Source organism: Alligator mississippiensis, chromosome 3, assembly GCF_030867095.1.
Source record: "Alligator mississippiensis isolate rAllMis1 chromosome 3, rAllMis1, whole genome shotgun sequence".
In the NCBI taxonomy this organism is placed as follows: domain Eukaryota; kingdom Metazoa; phylum Chordata; order Crocodylia; family Alligatoridae; genus Alligator; species Alligator mississippiensis.
In genome coordinates this window covers 187372579-187395420 of record NC_081826.1, presented here as the reverse complement: position 1 = coordinate 187395420, position 22842 = coordinate 187372579, and the positions used below count along the sequence as shown (strand labels likewise).

The following is a 22842-nucleotide window of genomic DNA, read 5'->3' as shown; positions in this document are numbered from 1 at the left end:
TAAAACTAGTGTTTTACTAATAACTGCAAACCCCACTAATCTAGTGAGTCCAGTTTTGTTATGTCTCACAATAGTCTCTCTGATACATTATGTTTCTTTGGTAACAAAATAAACCTCAAGCGATAAAATCTGCCCTTCTTATTTGTGGTGGTGGGGCGGGGGGATGCCATCTTTTTTAGCTAGGCTTGGGCAGCTCAGTCATACTCCACAAAGCCTGTACCCTTTACCATGTTGCCTAAGACTTCTTGGATAAAAATAAGAGCTATTTTCATAGTGTTTTGATGGGACTCTCAGGGACCCACATTCACACTCACTGATGAGGGCAAAACACATGGTACAGTGTAGAGATGAATTACAAAATTGTCAGGGATGCAGGTAGGCCAATAAACATGGACTGATTTTCCTTTAATTCAACCCAGAAACTGAGTTACGACCAAATCCGAAGGAACTGCATGAACCTGCAGATTCAGGGGAACTGAATTGGCCCTAAAATAAACCAAACGTGTAGTTTTTATAAAGTCAATTTAAGTAGTTCCTTAAACATAGGGGACGGATAAGTTGATACAGCCATGGCAATTTATACCAGCTGTGAATCTGACCCTCCCCAGCTCAAAATTCTCATTTGAAGCTAACATGTTTGCTAATCTGGAAATGCATTTTCCATTGCATAAGCGCTAGTTAAGAAGATTAATGACTACTTCATAGTTTCAATTAGGCTCCTTTATCACCAAGAAGAAACCAACTGTTTTGATTTCAAAAGCACTGCTTAAGAAAAGACGACCAGGGCTGCATAACACTGACATTTTTATTAGAATTCATTTGTAACAAATGGAACTTGTGTCAGCAAAGAACTGATTTTCATACAGACTTTCTTTCGCCACCAATGTAACGAAGTAAGAAAATAAAAAGCACGCCTTTCATTCTGTAAAACATTTACGCGTACTACTAATTAGAGGTAATTGTATTTTTTTTAACAAGCCATTTTACAAGGTATTTTTAATTTTTTTTTTCAGTCTATGCATCCAAAACAAGAGCCAAGAACACAACTTTGATTATCTTTGTAAAGACACTCCAAGCTTGAATGGCAAAGCCACGTAACAGATGGTTATGACGGGACCTGTAGCCTTCTGATATCTGCCAGAGTATCAGGGCACCAAAAAGAAAGAAAAGAAAAAAAGAAAGAGAGGAAAAAAAAAAGGGGGGGGGGGAAGGTAGAAAAGGAAAAAAGTAGCTGCATTTTTTGTTGTTGCAAACTTTTTTTTCCTTTTTACATGTTCTGTGTTATTTACATACACACAAGTGGATTTTCATAAGCAGTTTCTTACAGATGGGTTCAAGTAATAACATTATTGGGTGTAGAATCAATAGGGCAGTGCATAGTACAAAGGTATAGAAAGTGCAAATCTCCCTAGAGGGCCCCTCCCTTCCCCCAGCCATCCTCTCGGTTGTCTAACCATGCAAATCATTTTAAAAAAAGAGCTAAAATAAAGTTCTGTACAAATCATTTTTATATATTTTGAGTTTTTTCCCATTGTAACTAATTACAAAATTATACATAACTACACATACATAGGTAAATAATAGCACCGTACGGGTTATGCTGATGAAACCAATTCTAAGCTTGGAACTTTATGGTAAATGCAGATAAAAATGCTTACTCCTTAAAATAATTATAGGATGACTATACATAAGAATACAGGAAGTGGAATGCACATCAATGATGCTAACAGTTATCTTGAGACAACTCCTGAACAGTGAAATTACTAGAACAGCATCAGTCCTATCTGTCTCACAGGTCTTTCCCCCACTTCACTATGTCTCTCTCTCTCTCTCTCTCTCTCTCTCTCTCGTTCCTAGAATTTGCAAAAACTAACTGGAGAGAAAGCTGAGATCTGTTAACAGCTCTGGTGTGCAATTGTCTTCCCTAGTCTATTCTTCAAAAATGGTGCTATTTAATGGTGTGTCTGTCTGACTCCCTATATTTGGCTAAAAGAACGCAACTGCACTACGTAATCTGGCACTTTAATAATTCTCCTAAAGATACAAATCAAAAAGAAAACAAAAGAAACATAGTGCACATTCTTCTCTGGTTCTGATGTAAGTTACAGAATCTCATTCTGAGGTAGCCTTCTATAATACTTTTATTATTATATATATATTTATATTTGTTTTGTGTTTTTTTATTTTATTTTATTTTTTTACAAAAGTGCTCAAATACAATGCTTGCTAGTGTTTGGTCTTTCATATATATCTTTCTGCTAGTGATGGGAAATGTGGAAGAAACAAAAACAATCTGGTAAGTTATTCTAACACTGCTGAACTATACCTGGTCATCTTATCTGAAACCTTGAAGAAAGGGTTCCTTTGATATTTGTGCTCTAACACGGTACAAGGCATGACAGAGACCAGGGCTACTGACAATGACTTCCTATAAAGAATCTCAGACAATATTTTGTGCTGTTTAAAGAATGCTTTCTCCCAAATGAGAAATCTAAAGTCTTTTTAGGACGTCCTGAGGACCAAATCTTGCCTTACTCATACAGGAAGTCCCACTGAAAGCAACAGTATCATTCCAAAGGGATTACTGGCATGGGCTAAAATGAGCGGGCATTGGCCCCATATGAACAAAATGATGTATGAGTACTGCTAACAACTACTTCTACTAGTGCAGCCCTACATTTCCTCAATAGTGATACTGTCACCATCAACTCTGAGAGCTAATTTGGAAGGGATCTTAAAGTAGTGGGCTTGTCTGTTGTTGGAATTATGGAGAATTAAAGAGCCCTGACTACCCAAGTGTTCTGGGCTAGGTTTTATAAATATCCCATACTTGGTTAAAAACTAGGAATGCGTATTATTCAAAGTGTTTCTGTACATGTGCTAAAAGGATGATACTTTAATTGAAAAGAGTAATCAATATGAATTAACTAAGGTAAATACAGACAAAAGCAAACTTAAAGAAATGTTATCAAAATAGGCATCAAATATAAGGCACTCTAAATGCAAAATAAAAATAAAAATCAGCATCTTCAATTAATGCTCTGTATGCCACAAAATGTTTCTGATTTAACACAGAAATGTGGGCTTGGCTTTGCCCCATTAGTTATAATAAATGTAAATTTCATAGCACATAATATAGACAATATACTATTGAATACACTTCTTACTCTTTTTGATAGCTAGTATATTACAACATTCTCCCCACCTAAAGGGATATGCACTGTCCTTTCCCTCATGCACACCTCTTATATTTAATGATAATTATTGCACTATAGTGTTACAAATATTGAACTTTATTGGAAGCCTTAGCCACATACTGTCTCTACGTGTTTGTGTGTGTATGTGTCTGTGCGTGTGCGTGTGTATGAGAGAGAGTGTATATATGGGGGGGTAGTAGTGAGGTTCAAATATCACTGATGTGCATTCCTCATTTCCCTTTTAAACAAAAAAGATATGGACTTTGGAAATACAGAGACGTTCAAAACTACTGTATAGCCTGAATGTAGTATGATGGAAAACTTTCCCACCTCTTCAGTGAATCCAACTTATGGAAGAACTGATACGTTTCTACGTATTTATGTGTATGTGCGTGTATATCTATCTGTCTGTATCTCTAGCTATATAGAAAGATAGATATGGATAGACAATTAAACATATACATATAGAAAGAGAGAGAAGTGTGTGTTTGTGTGTGTGTGTTTGTATTAGCAGCAGCTTTATACTTTGCGCCTCCCTGTTGATTCCAAAAGAAACCAAAAAGCCCCACTTTGATTAACTAATTACAATGAATATTTCCTTAAAAAAAAAGAAATTAAACAAAACTGTAAAAGTAATATCTAACAAGAATGTGGTACTGTAGATAAATATAGGACTGCACAAAAATGTGCAAATTTTCAAATTATTTAACATTTCTACAGCAAGATATTACAGATAACAGTTCTACAGCTTAAAAAAATCTACAATTCTGAAACAAAAAAATGAACAGTTATGCAACCTTTTCTTTTAATTCACTTCATTGAATGATAAACTCTTGTTAAAAAAAGGAAAAAGTTTACACAGTTAAAAATGAAGCACAGGTCAGCAGTATCTTTACAATACTAAAAAACTAAATCAAGGACTTTCTTTTTAAACATTCCCCCATTATCCCTAGTGTTGTTATGAGCATTATGGTGGGAAGGGGTGATGTTGAAGCAAAGAGTCCATTTTGTGTTAAGAAGCCAGGTACCGGTCTTTTGACAAACATCTTGCACTGAATTGCAGTACCCTCAAAATTCATCTTTGCAACAATCATGCAATCCCGAACAAGATGGTGGTTCTTTGCAATAATTTCCTCTTCCCTTTAATTTCAACCAACGTTGGAATCCTTGAGGTATCTGTAAATGAGATCCTTCAGATGCCTCACCAGTCAGGATTCTTTTATGATGTTTCAGGTTAGGTTATTAAACTGTGAATTCTTGGTCCACCTGGAATAGTTTTTGTTTTTGTTTTGTTTCATTTTTGTTTTTAATATTCCCACTAATTGGTCTTTAGCTAGGAGTTAAGAAGTACTTCTCAAGCACACTGTATGGCTCAGAAGAGGCTCTCTGGATCTTAAAGGGCCTGCAGTAAAAATCCAGGATGGGACAGGGGTTTTTACGTTGCATAGTGATCAAAGCTGCCCAGATATTCTAGTGCGGCTCGATAGCAAAACTGATATTGATCCTGTGAGGGGAAAAAGAGAGAAAGGAGAAAAGAATAAAAGCTCTTTTTTTCTTTTTAATTGTAACAGAGATGAAAACTCTGTGAATGTACCCCCCCATCTCCCCCACAGAACAGTTTAGCAATTGTCTACTGTTGATATCAACACAACACGCTGGATTGAGATATAATAAACAAAGACAGGCTGAGATGCTCATTTAATGCAGTAACATTCTCCTAAGATGGCACCTGCTTATCTGTGAAGAGGATACATGTTTACTGAGTGTTTGCTGTTGTTCTGAATAAATATAAGAGGATTAGCAGGAAGCATTTTTGTCTCGTCCAAGGGGAGCACACTAAAATTTACCTTTTCATTATTTCATACTGTTTGAAAAATGTTAATAAAATTTTCAAACAATGTCTCAGTAGACGTGTCTAATATACTGCAAGATCAGATTCAGGGTTTGATTCTGCCTGGCTGACACATGGACTGATGCTTGTATAAGCACCCAGTTAAAAAAGCAGAGCAGAAAAACAGACAAATCCAATCCTGAGTTAATGAACAGTGTGTGCTCCTGGTGGCTGGGGGGGCACGGCTGTGCTGGCGGCCGTGGGAGTGTGGTGGCAGGAGCACAGCGGCAGTGAGCAGGGAGCTTCTGCAGATGCAGAAGCACTGTTGGCAGTGGGGTGGGGGGGAAGGGGGTGGCAAGCACCTACCAGGGGTCGGCAACCACGCAAAGGCACCGCCGGCAGCGGTGGCAGCAGCCAGCAGGGATTACTGACCACCTGCAGACACTGCTGGCAGTGGGGTGACAAGTGGCAACCACCCGCAGGTGCCACCAACAGTATTGGTGGTGCCTTTTTGCAGGGGGTGCACCACCATGCTCAGGGGGTGCACGTGCACCTGCATGCACCACCTTGTGCGTCGCCCCTGCCTAAGTTAATGAGAGCTTTGTTGCAGTTGTTGAGCTCCTTCTGGCCAGTAGCAAAGAATAATGCCTAAGAGAGCAAGGTGTGGCTAAGTGTACTATTCACATGATGTAGACTGCACATTAGCCAAGTCTCTTCAGGCATGAGCTCTACATTTTGTCTCCCTGCACATCAAAGTAAAGGTGTCACACATGCAGCAATTTATTTTGCACAGGTATAGTGGTCTTTTATAGCAGGATGCAAACATCTTGCACAGATACTTATGTGCTGTGTCCAAGGCTTTGAAGTGAAAAAAAAAATAGTTGTTTCTGAAAGCTGTCCATGAGGCTCCATTTTATATCATTACCATCTTGCAGCCTTTCAGACTTGGGTCTCATTTTACTTATAATACAATTAAAATGGTTTCAGTGACCAACAGACATCTTAGAAGACACCAACTTCAGTTAATCTAATGTGACATTATCAATAGTGACTCCATTTTAGAAGATCCTAGAAGACTAGCCTTGATCTTGTAACATGCTTAAGCTTAACTTTAGTAAGTAAATGAATAAATTCTAGGGGCACCAGCTGTATGGCTTGCTGGAAGGAGCTCTGAAAGCTCAGAACATTGTGGGACTGAGCCCTCAATTTCTGTTCCACGAAAACCCGGGTGAAGTTATCACAGAGTGTGAAACATTCCTTCTTTTAGCCTGGGACTGGAGTGTGCATCATCCACAAATGAGCTGAAATGGAATGAAGGAAGCTACATATGTTGCACAGCTCAGCACTGCCCTTGTCACATGGGCTCCTGGAAGCCTGATTTTTCTATATGCTAGATTTATTTCTAGGAACCAATGGGACAGAAAGTAGATATTTTTCATTTTGCTTAATGTACATTCTCTGCAGCAATAATGGTAATGAAAAATAAATGGAGTTTACCCTTCAATTTTCTCACAGTGGGTTACTTGGCTAAGTGATAAGATTTTTAAAATGGTCTAATTTAATTTTATATATAAAATTTAATACACATGTAAAGTATGTGTGTGTGTGTCTATAAAATTATTTTCCAATGTTAAAAGTAAGGCTGTTTTTATGTATGTATAGTTTTTAATGAACAGGTTTGTTTTTTTTTTCTTTAGAGGAAAATAACAAATTTTATGGGAGTGAACATTAAACTTCATAGATGGATTTTAATTGCTAGCATCAGCCAAATAATTGGTATCTAAAAGGCTTTTCCTCGCTTCTCTTCTTTTTCCATGGTCTGATCTGCTGGCTATGGCTAGGTCCCAGACACAATTTAGGGCCTTAATCATATTTAAAGGTGGGACTTAATCACATGCTTAAAGTTTGAATGTTCTTTGTGAATTACCATGGTTCTTGAGGAGAGGCCAAAGAGTTGGTCAACCAGTTCTTCCCAAGACCTCACCCTTATTTGATGGCAGTGCTCTTGTTGCCAGTAAGATTGCTCGTTCTACAGCATCAAAAGGGCATAATGTTTTACTATATTTTTCATGCTAAATGACCACATTTATTTTTAAGTGCAGTCTAGAATCATGAAAATCGTACAGTTTGAGTTTCAAACTGCAGGCTATATTATGTTAGTTGATGTATTTGTAGGCATAATTCCCCTCTTTGATTATGACTATAGATATTGTGAAGGCAAAGTGCAAAATGTTTCTAAGGGACTCATTAATTAACATACACAACACACACACACAGTGGTCTCCTTACAATGGACATTTCTTATTTTCTAATGTTTAAAATGGAGAATAGCATAACTGCTGCTGTAAATTCACTGCATAAGCTGTATACATGGAAGCAGAAATCACAAAGGGAAAGTGAATGTTATACAGTTTTTATAACTTCCTGGCTGTGGATGCTCCCACTTCCCACCACTTGCCATTCCTAACATCCACCCACACACACACACCCTTTTTGACCCTGCCAATGCATATGGATATTGTTCTTCTCACCTCTGTCTGTACCATGGCTGGCCGTTGTGTCCTTAACATTTTGACAGTCTGGAAGATATCTACAACACCCTCATATCTCATTCTTTCCAAAACGATACTCAGGGTTATGAATACTCCAGTCCTCCCAACGCCTGCACTGTTGCGATAAAATAAGAATGTTAGCTGACAGTTAAAATGTGGAATGAACTGGCTGACTATTCAGATGTGGATGCAAGGTACCAGATGTGCGTGGATCTCCATGGGGAAAAGGCCTTATAAATACAAGTGGTGAAAACTATGGCATCATATTCACAAAGAGACTGTTTCCTGGCAAACTTAAGACTATAGTAATGTACTTTAAAATGAAATGTGGAGAGTCAGAAAGCATTTAAGTGATACTGTCTGGTGATCAAGAATATATAGTGGTTGCATGTGGTAGGAGAAAATGAGAGGTTTCGTTGGCCTGCCAATAATTTAACTGGAACTGACAAATGAGAGACAAGCCTAAATGTAGGTTACCAGTCTGTCCTTATCTCAACCTGTTTTTGTTCTCTTTTTGTACACGTATGGCATGACAGATCATTCCCTGTTCTCAGGGCCCCCAAAATATGCAAAAGTCAGAAAGGGACAGAGCACCAGCTTCTGAATTTCTTTGGCTTTATAGTTTAATACAGAAATTAACATAGGTTTCAATGTTAACATATACAATCATATCTAGCACTCACTGAAGAGTGAGATGATCTGAGGGACCTATGTACGGTATAAGAATACCAAATGATATTGGCTACACTCTCTATATATCTGTATCAAACTGCAAACAACATTCTAAACATAAGAACATAAGAATTACTATTTACTGGGTTAGAACATAGGTCCACTTTGCCCAGTATTGTGTGTTATACAGTGGCAAAGAATAGATGCTAAAAGGGTGAGTGAACTAGGTATGACCAGGATTTTTTCAACTGTGCCTGTCTCACTTGCTGCCTCTCTCATTTAAGGTACAGGAAGTTCTAATTCAGAGGCTGTGGCCCTAACTCCCATGATCAATAGCTATTGATGCCCCTTTCCTCCAAGGATTTGTCCAATCGCTTTTGTGAATCTGGATAAAAAGTGAGGCATGTCTGTAGTCTTTACTCTAACCTCCGTGATGAGCTAAAAGATACTGGCCTAACAATGGACAGTCATTAATCTTTGACTGTTCATTCAGATAAGAACTGTTTGGACTAAAAGATGGCTTCCACTGAGTACAAACCATTTTTTTTTTTTTTGGTTTATAAACTCGTGAGTGTAATAATTTAGCAATCACTTTGAGAGGGCTTTGATAGCTTGATGGACTGATCTGGAGTCACCTGATAAACGTGGTTACAGTTTACAATTGAAAGTGTCTCACACTGGCCATTTTAAAGGATGTTTGGACAGGAAAACAGACAGGTACTGAATGCAGAAGAGGAAGAATGCTGGATACCCTACCAGACTCAGACCTAAGCTGAAAGATGTGTGTATTTCTTAGCTAAATGTAAAGTAACTTGGAACCTTTGTAAAAACTATGAGTTATCTATTACACGTCTAGAAAACGTGAACTATATTCCAGACTATTAACGAGCAGGAACTCTGAGACAGGGCAGACTCAATTTATTTGTGTGTCTACAGAGATCATTGTTGGTCCTGGAGATCTAGAGTAGCTGGCCTGTAAGGCCACATTTCTCTGAAGGGGTTAGAGACAGAGACCCTGTGTTCAGCTAGTGTGCCTGAGAGGCCAAGGAAAGAGAAAATCCTGCAGTCTACTCTGACTCAGAAAACTTAAAGCACATGACCTTAGCATGGTGGCACTCGCACACAAAAAGTCTGGTAAATATCCAGCAGGAGGAATTGTAACAATGCTCTGACAGAGTAAAAGCAATATAATCCCTATTCAAACAGTATCAAAAGTATTCAACAGTGTACAATAATACCTATTCAAACAATCAGTTTAAAAACTAAAATACAGAAGGATGTGGGTTTTTTTACAGTGTTTGATGGTTTCCAAACAAGAAATTTTTCAAATCCTTATTACTTTAACTATTCAGAACTCTGTAAACCAGCAAGAGGAGGGAATTAATTCATACCGTTGTGCTCTTAAGAAGCAAGAAAGCATCTGGAGAGTTAGTTAATGAGGAAAACACTGAATAATATGAAAAAATCTCCACACTTTTAGATCCTAATTAAGCAGCAAGTGTAACGCTTGGGTAAAGGTTGAAGAAAACGGATGGATTCACTTACTCTAGGCTGAAGCTGACAAGCATATTTAAACAGTGTGGTGTCTTTTCATGAAGGGATGTTTAGGATTTCTAAAGAGTCATAACAGTGATGTAAGTGTAAGTTCACAATAGCTCCTGCAGTGTTTAAAGATCAGTCTCATTCATTCAGTTTCAAGTCAAGCAGCGATCTCAGTTCTACTATGACAATGTATATAAGAGCTTGCCATAGAGTTCACAGGGCTGTCTGCTAAGTAAATAGTGCAGGGCCTTTGGCAGTATTCCCAAACCCAGATCACTCAGCAGGGATGGGAAGGAAGTTTTCATTAGGCAGATGTAGTAGGGTTTTAACAACTAGGAAAGGGATTCAGAAAAGTATTATCAGGTAGCAGGAGTAGAGAAAATTGTGCGAGACGGAATTATCAGTAAGGGTGTGCTATGATGCACTACTATGTTGTGGAGGTCTTGGATATATACTGAACAAGATACTAACAATGAAGGCTCTCCTAAAAGCACATGGTCATGTGTGATCTCTAAACCATGTATGTCAAGGTGTGTACATTGTGCGTATATCAAATCTTGCCTTTCAGCAAAAGCCCTTTGCTGACCTAACTGAATTTAATTAATTGTCTGATGAAGTTAGAATGTTTTGAATAATAACACATTGATTTGTTTGTAAAATTCCAAAAAGAACCAAAATCATTCACTTTGTGTTGTGGTACATTGCTGTAAAAGTAAGCAAAGGAAGAAAAAATATAGAAAAGAGAAAATACAAAGAAGGAGGAAGTGGGAAGTTCAAGGGTCAGGAATTCCCTTGCTTTCCTCCCTCCAAAGTAAAACTCTTGAAACTAGATAAGAATGAATGCCCCCTCCCCATTTTCATAAGATATTCATAGATTAGGTTTGATAGCAATGTAGAGATGACCTCTTGTTTCTCCTTGGTCATGGCTACATCATATAGCTGAGTTTGCAGAGCCTACAGCCATAGCTCAGGAATGTGACCTACTTTAACCCTTACCCAGATGATGTTCAGAATGATTCGTTATGCTAAGTTAGAGGATGGCCATGTTAACTATTTCACTGCTGAGACAGCATACAACAAAAGAGGAGGATGAACACACTGAAACTGATCTGGTTGCCATTAACGTCATTTCTAGGACTCCTATGGGCTTCAGTACTGCAGAATCAAGCCCATTATGAAAATCTGCATAATGAACAGCAAGCAGTATTTCCTACAGTGTCATAAGTGGGCAGGTAGTGAGATGTGGGAAGGACCTAGGCTAATTGTTTTGCCACCTGAGCCCAAGTAATGAGTGAAAAAATTGCTTACCACTCCTCTAGCACAGAAATCCTTAAAGTTAGTGAGTATAGAACATGTCTTATCTTGGAGAAACTATACAAGATGACCTTTCATGCTGAGGGAGTTGGCTGATGTGATTGCAGATCTATAGGCCATCATCTTTGAAAACTCATGGCTATCAGGAGAGGTCCCATTTGACTGGAAAAAGGCAAACACAGTGCCCATATTTAAGAAAGGGAAAAAGGAGGATCCAGGGAACTACATACCAGTCAGCCTCACCTCAGTCCCTGGAAAAATCATTGAGCAGATCTTCAAGGAATCCACTTCTAAGAACTTGGAGGAGAAAAGGGTAAGTAGGAACAGTCAGTATGGATTCACCAGGGGCAAGTCATGCCTGGCCACCCTGATTGCCTTCTATGATGAGATGACAGGCTCTGTGGATGTGGCGAGACCAGTGGATATGGTATACCTTGATTTTAGCAAGGCTTTTGATATGGTCTCCCACAACACTTTCCCAGGCAAGCTAAGGAAGTATAGGCTGGATGAATAGACTGTAAGGTGGACAGAAAACTGGCTGCAGCACTGGGCTCAGAGAGTAGTAATCAATGGCTTGGTGTCTAGCAGGCAGCCAGTATCAAGTGGAGTGCCCCAGGGGTCAGTCCTGGGGCTGGTTTTGTTCAAAGTCTTCATCATTGACCTAGAAGATGGCCACAGAGTACACCCTCAGCAAGTTTGCAGATGACACCAAGCTGGGGGGAGTAGTAGATATGCTGGAGTGTAGGGTTAGGATTCAGAACTAGACAAATTGGAGGACTGGACCAAAAGGAATCTCATGAGGTTTGACAAGGGCAAGTTCAGTCCTGCACTTAGGACGGAACAATCCCATGCAGCAGTATAGAATAGGTTGACTGGCTGGGGAGCAGTTCAGCAGAAAAGAATCTGTGGGTTACAGTGAACAATAAGATGAATACGAGCCAAGCCTTAGCTGTGCCCTTGTTGCCAAGAAGGATAACGGCATACTGGGTTGCCAGCAGGTTAAGGGAAGTGATTATTCTCTGCTATTCAGCACTGGTGAGGTAACATCTGGAGTACTCAAATTTGGGCCCCCCACTACAGAAAGGATGTGGACAAACTAGAAAGAGTCCAGCAGAGGGCAACAAAAATGGTTCGGGGGCTGGGGAACATGACTTATGAGGAAAGACTGAGAGAACTGGGCTTATTTAGTCTAGAAAAGAGGAGACTGAAGGGGGACTTAATAGCAGCCTTCAACTACCTGAAGTGGGGCTCGAAAGAGGATGGAGCTGGACTGTTCTCAGTGGTGACAGATGACAGAACAAGGAGCAATGGTCTCAAGTTGCAGCAAGGGAAGTTTAGGTTAGATATTAGGAAGAATTTTCTAGGATGGCTAGGATGATCTATTTGGGGATGGTCTTGCCTTGAGCTGGGGGTTGGACTAGATGACTTCCTGAGGTTCCTTCCAACTCTAATTTTCTATGATTCTATGATATGCTTCACTGGGCACTATTTTGCATTCCCTGTCTTCTAAAAAGTGTCTGAAGGTCTTTTAAAATCAAAGTAAAGGTGGGATCAAGCCCTCCTTTAGATAATCCAGTGGATCTACCCACTTAAAATTTCTTGCAGAGGGACTGCAGAGGCCATAAATGTTATTAACATGTATTGAAGCAGCGGGCAACTGTGCCATCACAGTTTACCCAAGGGCTGCTTCTGGGTTGGCTAGGTAAGAAGCTTCTCCTTCAATAGTTCTTAAAAAATATATTCCATACTAAGCATCAAGCATGTTTCTTGGCCTTTATGTGGTGAAGAGGGCTTCATTCTGCCTGCAAACAAGACCTTGTAACTGCATTAACTTGTCCACCCTCATTATACAAGCAATACCATTTCATTTCTCAAAAACATAATTTAATGTTGCAAAATGAATGTCTAAAATCCTAATGGAATTTACTGAAAGTGATTTATTAAATAAGAGATTATAGAATTTTTTAGCCATCTGTTAGAGACTTTAGAATACTGTAGCCAAAATAAATTGGAATACAATGAAATTTTTAAAAAGTTAGATTATTTTTATATGCTGATCCTTTATGCTGCTGTTGTCCTCAACTAACTTTCAAAGGTCTAAAGGGCATTTTGTACCTTAGAGAGTAGGCCATACATTCTCAGGTCCCAAATGACCAATCAAAAACGTGTTTGACTGGAGGCTTCTACTGCACTGAATTTCTTGATGTAACAACCATTGTTCCTATGCCACTGTGGAGCAATGTCTGTTTTAGAGGTAATAATCACCACCAACATAATGACCTTGCTGCTAATTACAAGTCAAAGCAAAATCAGATACATCACTCTGTGGTAAGGCATTTCCTACTGTGTGCTGAATGCAGCAGTGACCAGGGTTGCTTTTACCCTGTGGCAGAGACAATTTGCAAGAGGGGGGCAGGAATCACCTACTTATCTGAGAGCACCGTTAGTGTCAGTGTGGGATTTCATTACAGACCAGAAAGTTTTTTGCATCTCTCAAGTGTAATTTAACACCTTTGCAGTCTCAAGATGTTGTCCACCCTGGTCCCCTGCTTTGTGTGGAAGGTTAGGGTGTTATATCTTGTGGTTGTGCCAGGGCTGACTGTGTAATTTTGCTAAACTAAGTTGCTAAGTTAGACAATGGATTTGTGTAGGGGTGGTTGATTGTACTGTATGGTTTAGAGAGAGATGACCCCATGCAGGCAGCTGGATTAGATGATCTATGGAGGTCCCTTCCAGCCCTACTATTTTATGATTCTGTGAACATCATCAAAATAAAGGGGCTAAAAAGAATCTGCATTGCATTGTTTTATCTATTCCTGATAGTTGATTTGTGAAGTTCAATTCACTACTATACTATCTCACTATCTATCTCACTATCTATTTCCAAAGCCAACTTCACAGCCCAAAATATACATCTACTTCAGGGAAAAAGATCAATCTACCACTGAAGGTTTTTTTTACTTACCTACAATGAACAGAGATTGGCCCATCCTGACCAAACTGCTCCTTTGTTTTATGTACTTGGCCTATGAAGTCAATAAATCCCTCTCCAGACTTTGGCACTCCTTGTTCTGGCCAGTCAGTGAACTGGAACTGCCGCACTGTTCGGGACTGGCCATCCTTTATTGAAAGACACACATAGTACACCACAAAAGAGTTTTCCAGCAGCCGAAAATCAGTCAGTCAGCAAAGCAGAGCAGCAATCATGAAAAACATAAATTGGGGTTGGGGGAAAAATATGTAAAGGGCAAAGACGGCTAAGATCATATGCTTTGAATCACAGTGCTGATGAATTTATGTTTTTCCCTTATTATACCACATTGACATAAGAGTGCAATTTGATTAACCATGACACTGCTCAAATTACTCTCCGCATTAGACAGGATCATTGTCTGACATTTAGATCCTGGCAAAAGAGTTGAAGACAAGGATGTTGTGAACTACTTAAATGGTAGAAATTTTTTTGGTAGTAGCTTTTATGTAAACTGCTGGATTTATAGCCCAGGATACTAACTCTCTACCTCTATGAAACAGGGATAGGATGGATGAATCTACAGGAACTATACAGTGCCCTATAGTTACTTCCTTAAATCAAGATTAGCAGATTTATTGTCACAAATGCTACAGATTACTGCAGTATTGTTGCACTTCTGATAAAGCTGCAGTAAGTATCAAAGCCCAGTGCAGCTCTCTTTTGAGTTCAGTGACTATTTAATATTTAAATGGTCACTATTATATGTGCAAAATGTAAGGTAACACAAGAACAAGAAGTTTGTTTCTTTAAATTCTCAAGTATTGTCCTTGTTAATTTTGAGCACTGTCAATCTGTGTACACAGTGACATTTAAAACAACTGACACAAATTGAGCTACTACAGTTAACCTTCATGCTTTCTGGACACCTCACACTTCCTCAGGCATCTATTTCCCTGCCTTGGTAGGAGAAACAGCATATGCCATGACACTGTGCCTTTAAGCAGTAATTGTGGCATTGTACGAGGCTAGATAAAACTAGCACCAGATGTCGTGACTCCAAAATGGTCTTTTACAGAGGGAAATCAATGAAATTCTAAATAATTATAGGGGTCCCCAAAGCATATTACAGGCTGGAGAGAAGAGAAGCCTTTTTTTCCCCACCAAAATATTTATCCATCGTTGCCTCCACAATTGAAGTATAAAACTAAACAGCATGCTCCTTTTATTTGCTGGTACTTTGACTTTCTCTCTCATATGGCAGCAGTAACACAGAATTTACATATAGCACACACATTAAGATTTTGTGAAATAACATAGACCTTATTTAACCTCAACATAGCAGCAGCTAGCTCTCCCCCAAAGTAAGCTGTTTTCTCAGTTTAAAGAATGTGTTCTGACCATTTAAAATAAACATATGTATTCCATAAACTATACTGTGGACTCATTTGGTTTTGATTTTTAGTGGAACAAATTCCAAGAGAACAACATTTAAGATATTTCTTAGAGCTTCCTATCAGTGTCGTTTTCTCAGAAGAAACCTTTCTGTTCTTGTAATGTCCAGTACCATTCTTTGTTGTCAAGGCAGGTTGCAGTGTATCCCCCAAGGCTGCTATTCCACAAATTAACTGACAAGGGATTACTTAAGTAGCAGGATGGCTCACATTCTTTGGCACCCACTTTCTGAAAACAAGAGACCACAGACCTCTGAAGTCAACATTTTGGCAGCACACCTAGGTATTGAAATTAGTTGGTTGCATGATGACTGAACCGCAGGGATCTACTAGACCAAAAAGAGTTTTAAGAAAAATCTGTGCCAATTTAATTCAGCCTAGTTAGTGGATAGAAAGATCAATAACTTTATTCTGTAAAATATTTATTGATAAATTAAGGTGTATGTCTCATTAAAAATAGTAGTCAGCTTGCTGAAAAGTGGTGTAATTTATTAATCCAACAACACACAGGTCTTGTTATCGTTCATGTTATCTGGTGAATATACACTAAAAGTAAACTCTGATGTTACACTAGCATTAGAGTGGACTGGGATCTGATCTACAGTCTTTTTGCTCTCCTTATACAGCTGGCATTATAAATGGTGCTGTTTGCTTTCAGTGAGACGGTTATCTCTATGGCCTTCTCTAGACATTACAGGTACTGCGCTATTACCTAGTTAATCGTACAGTTACCTTAAGACCATCCACACATGCCAAGTATTTTTCACATGATAAAAAGCTCCAACCAGCTATAAAGTTAGACCACGAAAATGTGTACTAGCTTTATACCTGAAGCTTTAATTTGCATGTGTAGCAGGGTTTCCTCTGAGGCTGGGTGCCCCATCAATTGACAGGTATCCCAGCCATAGGGATGTACCATGCCCAGCATGAAACTTCCAGGCCCAGAAGATTGCAGTAGCTCTGATCCTCAAGGCTTGGGGGTCTGTGAAACCTCTGGGCCCACATGTGCAACTGGAACCAAAAGTCCCATCAGTCATGGGGCTCTTGGCACTGGTTGTGCCTGGCCCCTGTGTTGGGAGCCCCCTCAGCAAAGGGGGATCCCAGCTGTGGAAGCTTGCATCTTGCTAATGCAGGGGGAATCCTGAATTGCTACACCAGCAATAAGGCACAATTGGATCTAATGCATGGGCCCAGATTTGCGCCTCCTGCTATGCACGTGCAGCATGGCAAGATGTGCAATTATGTGGATCATGCATTAGATCCAACTGTGCCTTTACCTAACACCGAGCTTACAGAGATCAAATTTTATTAAAATCTTTATTTTCAAATATTTGTCATAGTTTACACAGACAAGGCAAGAAGTGCTCTTTTGAACATACAGACTACAGTGCTGAGCAAAACAGATACAGATTGCTTTTAATACCTAACATTTTTGATTGACTGACCATTTTAATTTTTCTGTTTCCTCTCATAAAGGATATTCAATTGGCTTTTGATGAGGTTACAGAGTACATAATGTTTTTTTTAGACACCACTAATAGGTTGGCCCTGCATGAGACTGCCCCAGCATCATGACCTCCATAGTTTAGTGAAAAACTGTGTGCAAAAGCAGTCAGAAACTCTAGATTGGGGCAGTTATAGAGGTCTCCTGGACTTTACAAAAGTTCACAGTGCAATAGAAAAATAACAGAGAGCTCCATATCAGATACTGCTGCTGGAATCTACAAAAAAGGAGCACATTCCTCTGGAGATTAATTGGCCAACTTGACTCTACCAGAACACTGAGAGTTATTTTTGAGTAACAAAAGAGTTTGGAAATCAAAGAGGGAAGAATAGTTATAACAAATTCTGGTGCTAGCAATTTAGCTGAATAACTTCAATTACTGCTTGGATGAGCTAGGCATGCAAGAAGGCAATGAGAACAGTATAGATTTTTTTTGTTGTGGTCCCACTCTGAAAGGTGCTAAGTGCCTACATCTTCAATGAAGTCATTCTTAGTGACAGACTCTCAGAAGCCTTGGACCAGGCAATTAGCTTGTTAGTTAGTTATTTAACAAAACTGGGACCAAGACATTTTGCTTAGGGCAAAATCCGGGACCGAGCAGTTATGCAGCAGGGCTGGTAAGGGGTGCTCAATGCAAATAAAAAGCAATTAATTGTGGTTAGAAGGTTTGCTAATATTAGAACTGGGAAAAACTGGGGTAAATAAGTTATTTGAATACCTTTCACTGGTTTGCAAACTAGTCACACTAGATTGACAATGTGATCATTAATTAGAAACTCTTAGATAAGCATTATGTGAACATATTTCAGCTGAGATAGTTTGCAAAATATCCTCTTTAGTTATTCCTGTGACTCTTTGCTGCTCATTGTGTGATTGTTCCGTTATGTCACTTAATATCTAGACTAAGAAGGAACAGTAAAAATTTTAATTACTGTGTCAAAATGGTCACCAAGGCCTCATATTTAATCACTTTCTTTCTTGTTTTTTGCTACAATGGCCCTATGCCATTCTCTCCCCACACTAAGTAAAGAAGAGTTGGAAGAGAAATCATATATATGAACCTCCCTGCATTTGATAGTTCGCATAAAATGAAAACCAGATAAGACTATCATTGACTTTTATTTTCACAAAGCCAAATCTCAGCCGCCTTTGCCCAGTCCAAGTATTAATGTTCCCTATGGGTTGGTGAAAAGACTTTATAAGCAAATTGATTTGAATATTTAAATCTGACTACACTAGTAGCTAACATTCACAGCAGAAACCTGATAAGAAAAAATCTGATACACTGGGAACTGTTAGTGGCAGGTTGTGCTGTTCTTTGAAAGCATTGCCCCCTAACTCTGCTGATGTAACCAATACTATTGCTGCAGTGCTGCCAAAAATGGAATAGGCTAGTGAATTCTCCTGCCATATAGTGTGAAGTGTTAGAAATCACAGTTTGAAAATTGCCAAAGCTATGCTTATAAAAATGTTTTATATGCAGTTAATTTTACATCAATGCTGAATCTTGGACTCCTGGTCCTGTTACAAAACACAGAATGAAAATTAAGAAACCAGGGGCACAACTATCTACCTCTTCTCCGCAGATGTATTAGAATGCTGAGGAATAAGCTATGCCAAAAATCAAATTATAATGTGCAAAGCTTGTCAAGCTTTTTCTTAAGAATGCTATTTGCTCTGCAGCTTTCAAATCATACCATATTAACCTTCAAGCTCACACAGCCTAAAGGGATGTGCAGAGCAACAACATATTTACAGCCTTGAGTGATGAAATTTCCACAAAAGGATTGGAGGAGGGAAGGTGAATGGGAACATGGCCTTCTAATTATCTAATGCTTTTTACCACAAACACTTATTCAGTACTTTACGAAAGTTGTGCTGGCCAGATGGTTGGTTTGAATTAGAGCCAGTTGCTCTTGCATTAGGAAGTTATAACAATAACTTTCCTTCTCTTTGGTTTCTTTCAGGATTGGAAACAAAGCAGGTTTCTAAGGCTTGGCTAGTAAAAAGAAAACAAAAGATACTGGACTCCTTTGAAACATTTGGCAAACAGAACTATGTTGTGCTCACTTACCCTGGCATCTGTGACCTTGAATTCCCTTAGAATATACTGTGGCATGTTATACTCTGCCATAGGATCCACCACAAAGTATTGATATCTGGCTGAACGCTCTGCAGGCCAGTACTGATGGCATTTTTCCTATATATACAATAAAGAGTTCCATTTCTTGTTAGTCACAACCCACTACTAGGGATTGCTGTTTTTAAGTAAAGTACATTCAGTGCATATGGCGGATTCATTATTGATAGAATAGGAATCACATGTCTTTTTTTTGTCTATAATACATGTATAAGCACTGACAAGTCAAAGTGCCAGTGGCTCCAAACTGTCCTGTCAGTGGATTTCAGTATCAATCCTATTTTCTGCTACAATTGCTGAAAAACTGATTTGCCCCATCTACTTTCTGACACTTGGGATTTTCATATTAGTTTTTAGGGCAGTCTATGGTCTGGCCTTGACTCCTGCCCAATAAGAATGACTCCCATTAGCCATTCTATACTTTTTCTCTAACTACTGTATTTCCTTTGTCTATATCCGCCCACCACTTCTACTGTCCCTGGCTGCCCTCGGGACAGAGGTGGAGGAGGGGGGAGGTCCAGAGCCATTCTTGTCCATTCTGGCCAGGCTTTGTGCTAGAGCCAGGCTTAGCAAGGAGCAGTGGCAGCAGCAGACAGATCCTGCCTTCCTGCCTGGTTCCCCTGGTGTTCCCTGACAGCCTGGGAGCAGGTGGGGGAAAAGGGAACCCACCCAGCGCTACTGCCATCTCTAGCTGAGCCTGGCTCCAGGTGCAGCCCAGCTGTAGCATGGCAAGAGTGGCTCTGGAGCCCTCCCTCTCCCCCTGGCTCCCAATTCAGCTGGGGACAATGGCAGTGGCGGGCAAAGGAAGAGGGGGTGGGGGAGGGAGGAATAAGAGGGAAGGGGATGGACTTTACAGTTGAGCACATGGGAGAAGGGAGAGAGGAGAGAAGATTGTTAGCTGCTTGAGGGACTGCTTGGTGTGGGCTGGGGAGGTTGGGGGCTAGGGTGTGGCTACCTCTGCATCCCAGGTCACTGCTCCCACATCCCCCTCTCTGAAATGCTGGCTCCACCTGTACCCTAAACCACCTAGTTTTTCCAAATGTCGGGCCTGATTCTTACATTATTTTCTTCACATCAGTTATATCCTTGAAATAATTCTGCTTTTATGGTAAATCAGTTATTGCCTTTCATTATACAATGAGGAGCCATAATGAGATTTAACACTGTAAACACTGTAAACAGGCTGCTAAAACTGCAAAGATCAGCATAACAAATACATATCAAATGTTGGGGCACAAGGAAATCTAAAAATGGTGCAAATAAGTCTTTTAACCTAAGACAATGTTGTTGTTTAACTCAAATAGTACACTATCCTTTAAGGTCATAAACACTAGCATCTTATCTGGCTTCTAAATTAGAAATCATCAGCTCAAGAGAGTGCAGTGTTTTTTATAGCATCTTTGAATTTCAAAGCAAAAGGAAACTTGTTTTGTTTAATTCATGTCACAAGATGAAGCACTAGCTCTGACTCGACCCTTATTGTAATATATTGATGGCAAGTTCCCATTGCCTAAGAATTAGAGCAGTGCTGTCTAGCACGTTTTTTGTTTGAAAACAGATAAAGAAGGTAGAAAGCTAATCCCTGAACCTTCCTCTTTGGAGATGCTACAAAAACATGTGAATGAGGAAGTACAGTTTAAAGGATATTAAAATGATACTCACTCGGCCCATTTCTCGTAGTTTAGTAAGCATGACTACAATTGTGGAATTGTGCTCCCAAAGCATTCTCCAGAAATCTTCAGTTGTCTCTGCTAAGGGTCCCTGTGTAGCTATGTAGGCTTTTTGTTGTCTATATGAAAACAAGAAGAAACATTAAGAACAGAGTGATGATACTCAAATACTCTGTTTGTCAACATTATCTTGAGGAAAAGTAAGGGAAAAATATATATTATTAATAGTAAGTGTGTTAAAAACCTATGATGATTATTTAATCAAACAATGGCATTTTTTATTTTTAGAAATTTGAAAGGGAAATTACTTTGTTAATATTATGATGTATGTCTTTATCATTATTATTTAAATTTTAATGCAACTCTAATAACTCAATTTTGTGTGTCATAAAAAGCACTTAAGAAACAGTTGTGCTGCTTCATTTTGTAGAAACGACTGTCATACAATCTATTAAGTTTATGAATTATAGCACTACGGCGTTTCCTTATTAACTCCTTCAACAGTCTAAGGCCTAGAGCAAAAAATTGAGACACAAAAGAAAAGTTAGAGTAACTGAGTCTCACTGCTCCCCTAACAAATGACTATTTTTTTTCTACCAAAGCATCAAAATGTGTGGGGGAGCTGAGACAGAGGATATACAGAAGGAGTGATTCTGTTTTGCATCCCTTCCTGCCTTACCAAATAGAAACCCTGCTTTTGAGATTAAGCCTCCATGCAGAAATGAGGTTGAAAACAAAAGCCACTCTCTGTAGCATGCTGACCCAGGGGACTGTCACAATTATTTATGTTAAAACTAGTGTAGCCCTCAGTAGTATCCACTTCATGGATTCTGCTTATGAAGCCCCTGGATAAGTGGAATAACAAACATCATACAGTTCCCAAGAAGCCAAGGGTCAGCAAACTTGAGGGGGTAATGGCTGGTGGGGTGGAAGGTCTTGGCATCAACTGAGGGCTCACAACTCAAATTTCAAGCTGTCTGCTGATGTAGGGAGTTACAGACCTTGCCCATTCTTTTCCTCTTTTAAAAGAACAATTAGGGGAAAAAAGAGGTCTCAACTAAGCAAGGTGCTTAAATATGGCAGAAATGTTAACACATAAGTCATCTCATTGGTAGCACTGGGAGTAGTCATGAGACTGAAGTTAAGCATGAGATTGTTTTAACTAAGAGTCAGAGTTCCTTCCCCCTCCATACAATTTTCTTGAGAAGTTTTGGCGTAGTTCTATGTCAGCTGTTAGATGAAAATGAAAATCAATGTGGAAGGTGTTGTGTATACAAACAGTATTGTATTTTGCTGCAATTCACTATAATTAAATAAATATATATGTATATAACCTGTTAAAAGTTTTAAAACAGTTCATATCATAACCCACCAACGTATAGTACCTGTATCCATCAATAAAACTGGCGTTGATATAATCAGAGCCTTCTACTCCTCGGATTGGCTGCAAGCATACCCTCGTAGACTCATATGGCATAATATTGACAAGGCGATTTTTGAATTTATTACATGGAAGATTGGCACTGATGAATCTTGAAGTGTGAGCTTTAGAGCTAGCTAGACGCTGTTGAAGAGAGAAAAAGAAACTGAGGAAAAGTATAACAAGAAGAACAAGTTCAGTGCCTGATTATTTCTGCTTATGGATGATTAAAAATCACTTTTGTTTTGAATAGTAATTTAATTGTGTTTTAAATGTATTAACTAAATATTTATAGACCTGCTTTAATACCATGTACATTTTAAACTAAGTATCAATTTATACAAATGAAAAGTAAAAAAAGAAGCCTTGACAGTTTGGTGAGTAAGAATATCAACTTGCTCTAAAAATAAAAAGGTCAATGGATTGGAACATTCTGAAAAGTACTTGTCTGGATACTAAATCAGAGTTCATTCCCCCCCCCCGGGCCCAAAATATATGTTCATAAGTTTTAAACTCTAGGCTCAAGAAAGACCCTGTAGTTACAGGAAAGAATTAGTGTAGCATTTAGCAGCAAA

At 39.1% G+C, this 22842-nt stretch overlaps 1 protein-coding gene across 14 annotated transcripts in view; it reads right to left on the bottom strand.

The window, feature by feature from the left end:
- Nucleotides 1-787: 787 nt before the first annotated feature.
- The window catches only part of PTPRD (protein tyrosine phosphatase receptor type D), a 2106329-nt gene continuing 2084274 nt past the window's right edge, over nt 788-22842 (bottom strand). For all 14 annotated transcript variants that reach the window (XM_059724729.1, XM_059724732.1, XM_059724733.1 and 11 more), the window contains 6 exons: nt 22233-22411; nt 20840-20966; nt 19112-19237; nt 14074-14228; nt 7560-7695; nt 788-4701 (listed from right to left, as the gene is read on the bottom strand). In XM_059724729.1, coding sequence (XP_059580712.1) covers nt 4633-4701; nt 7560-7695; nt 14074-14228; nt 19112-19237; nt 20840-20966; nt 22233-22411 — 792 coding nt within the window. In that variant the 3' untranslated portion in view covers nt 788-4632. The remainder of the gene's footprint in view (nt 4702-7559; nt 7696-14073; nt 14229-19111; nt 19238-20839; nt 20967-22232; nt 22412-22842) is intronic.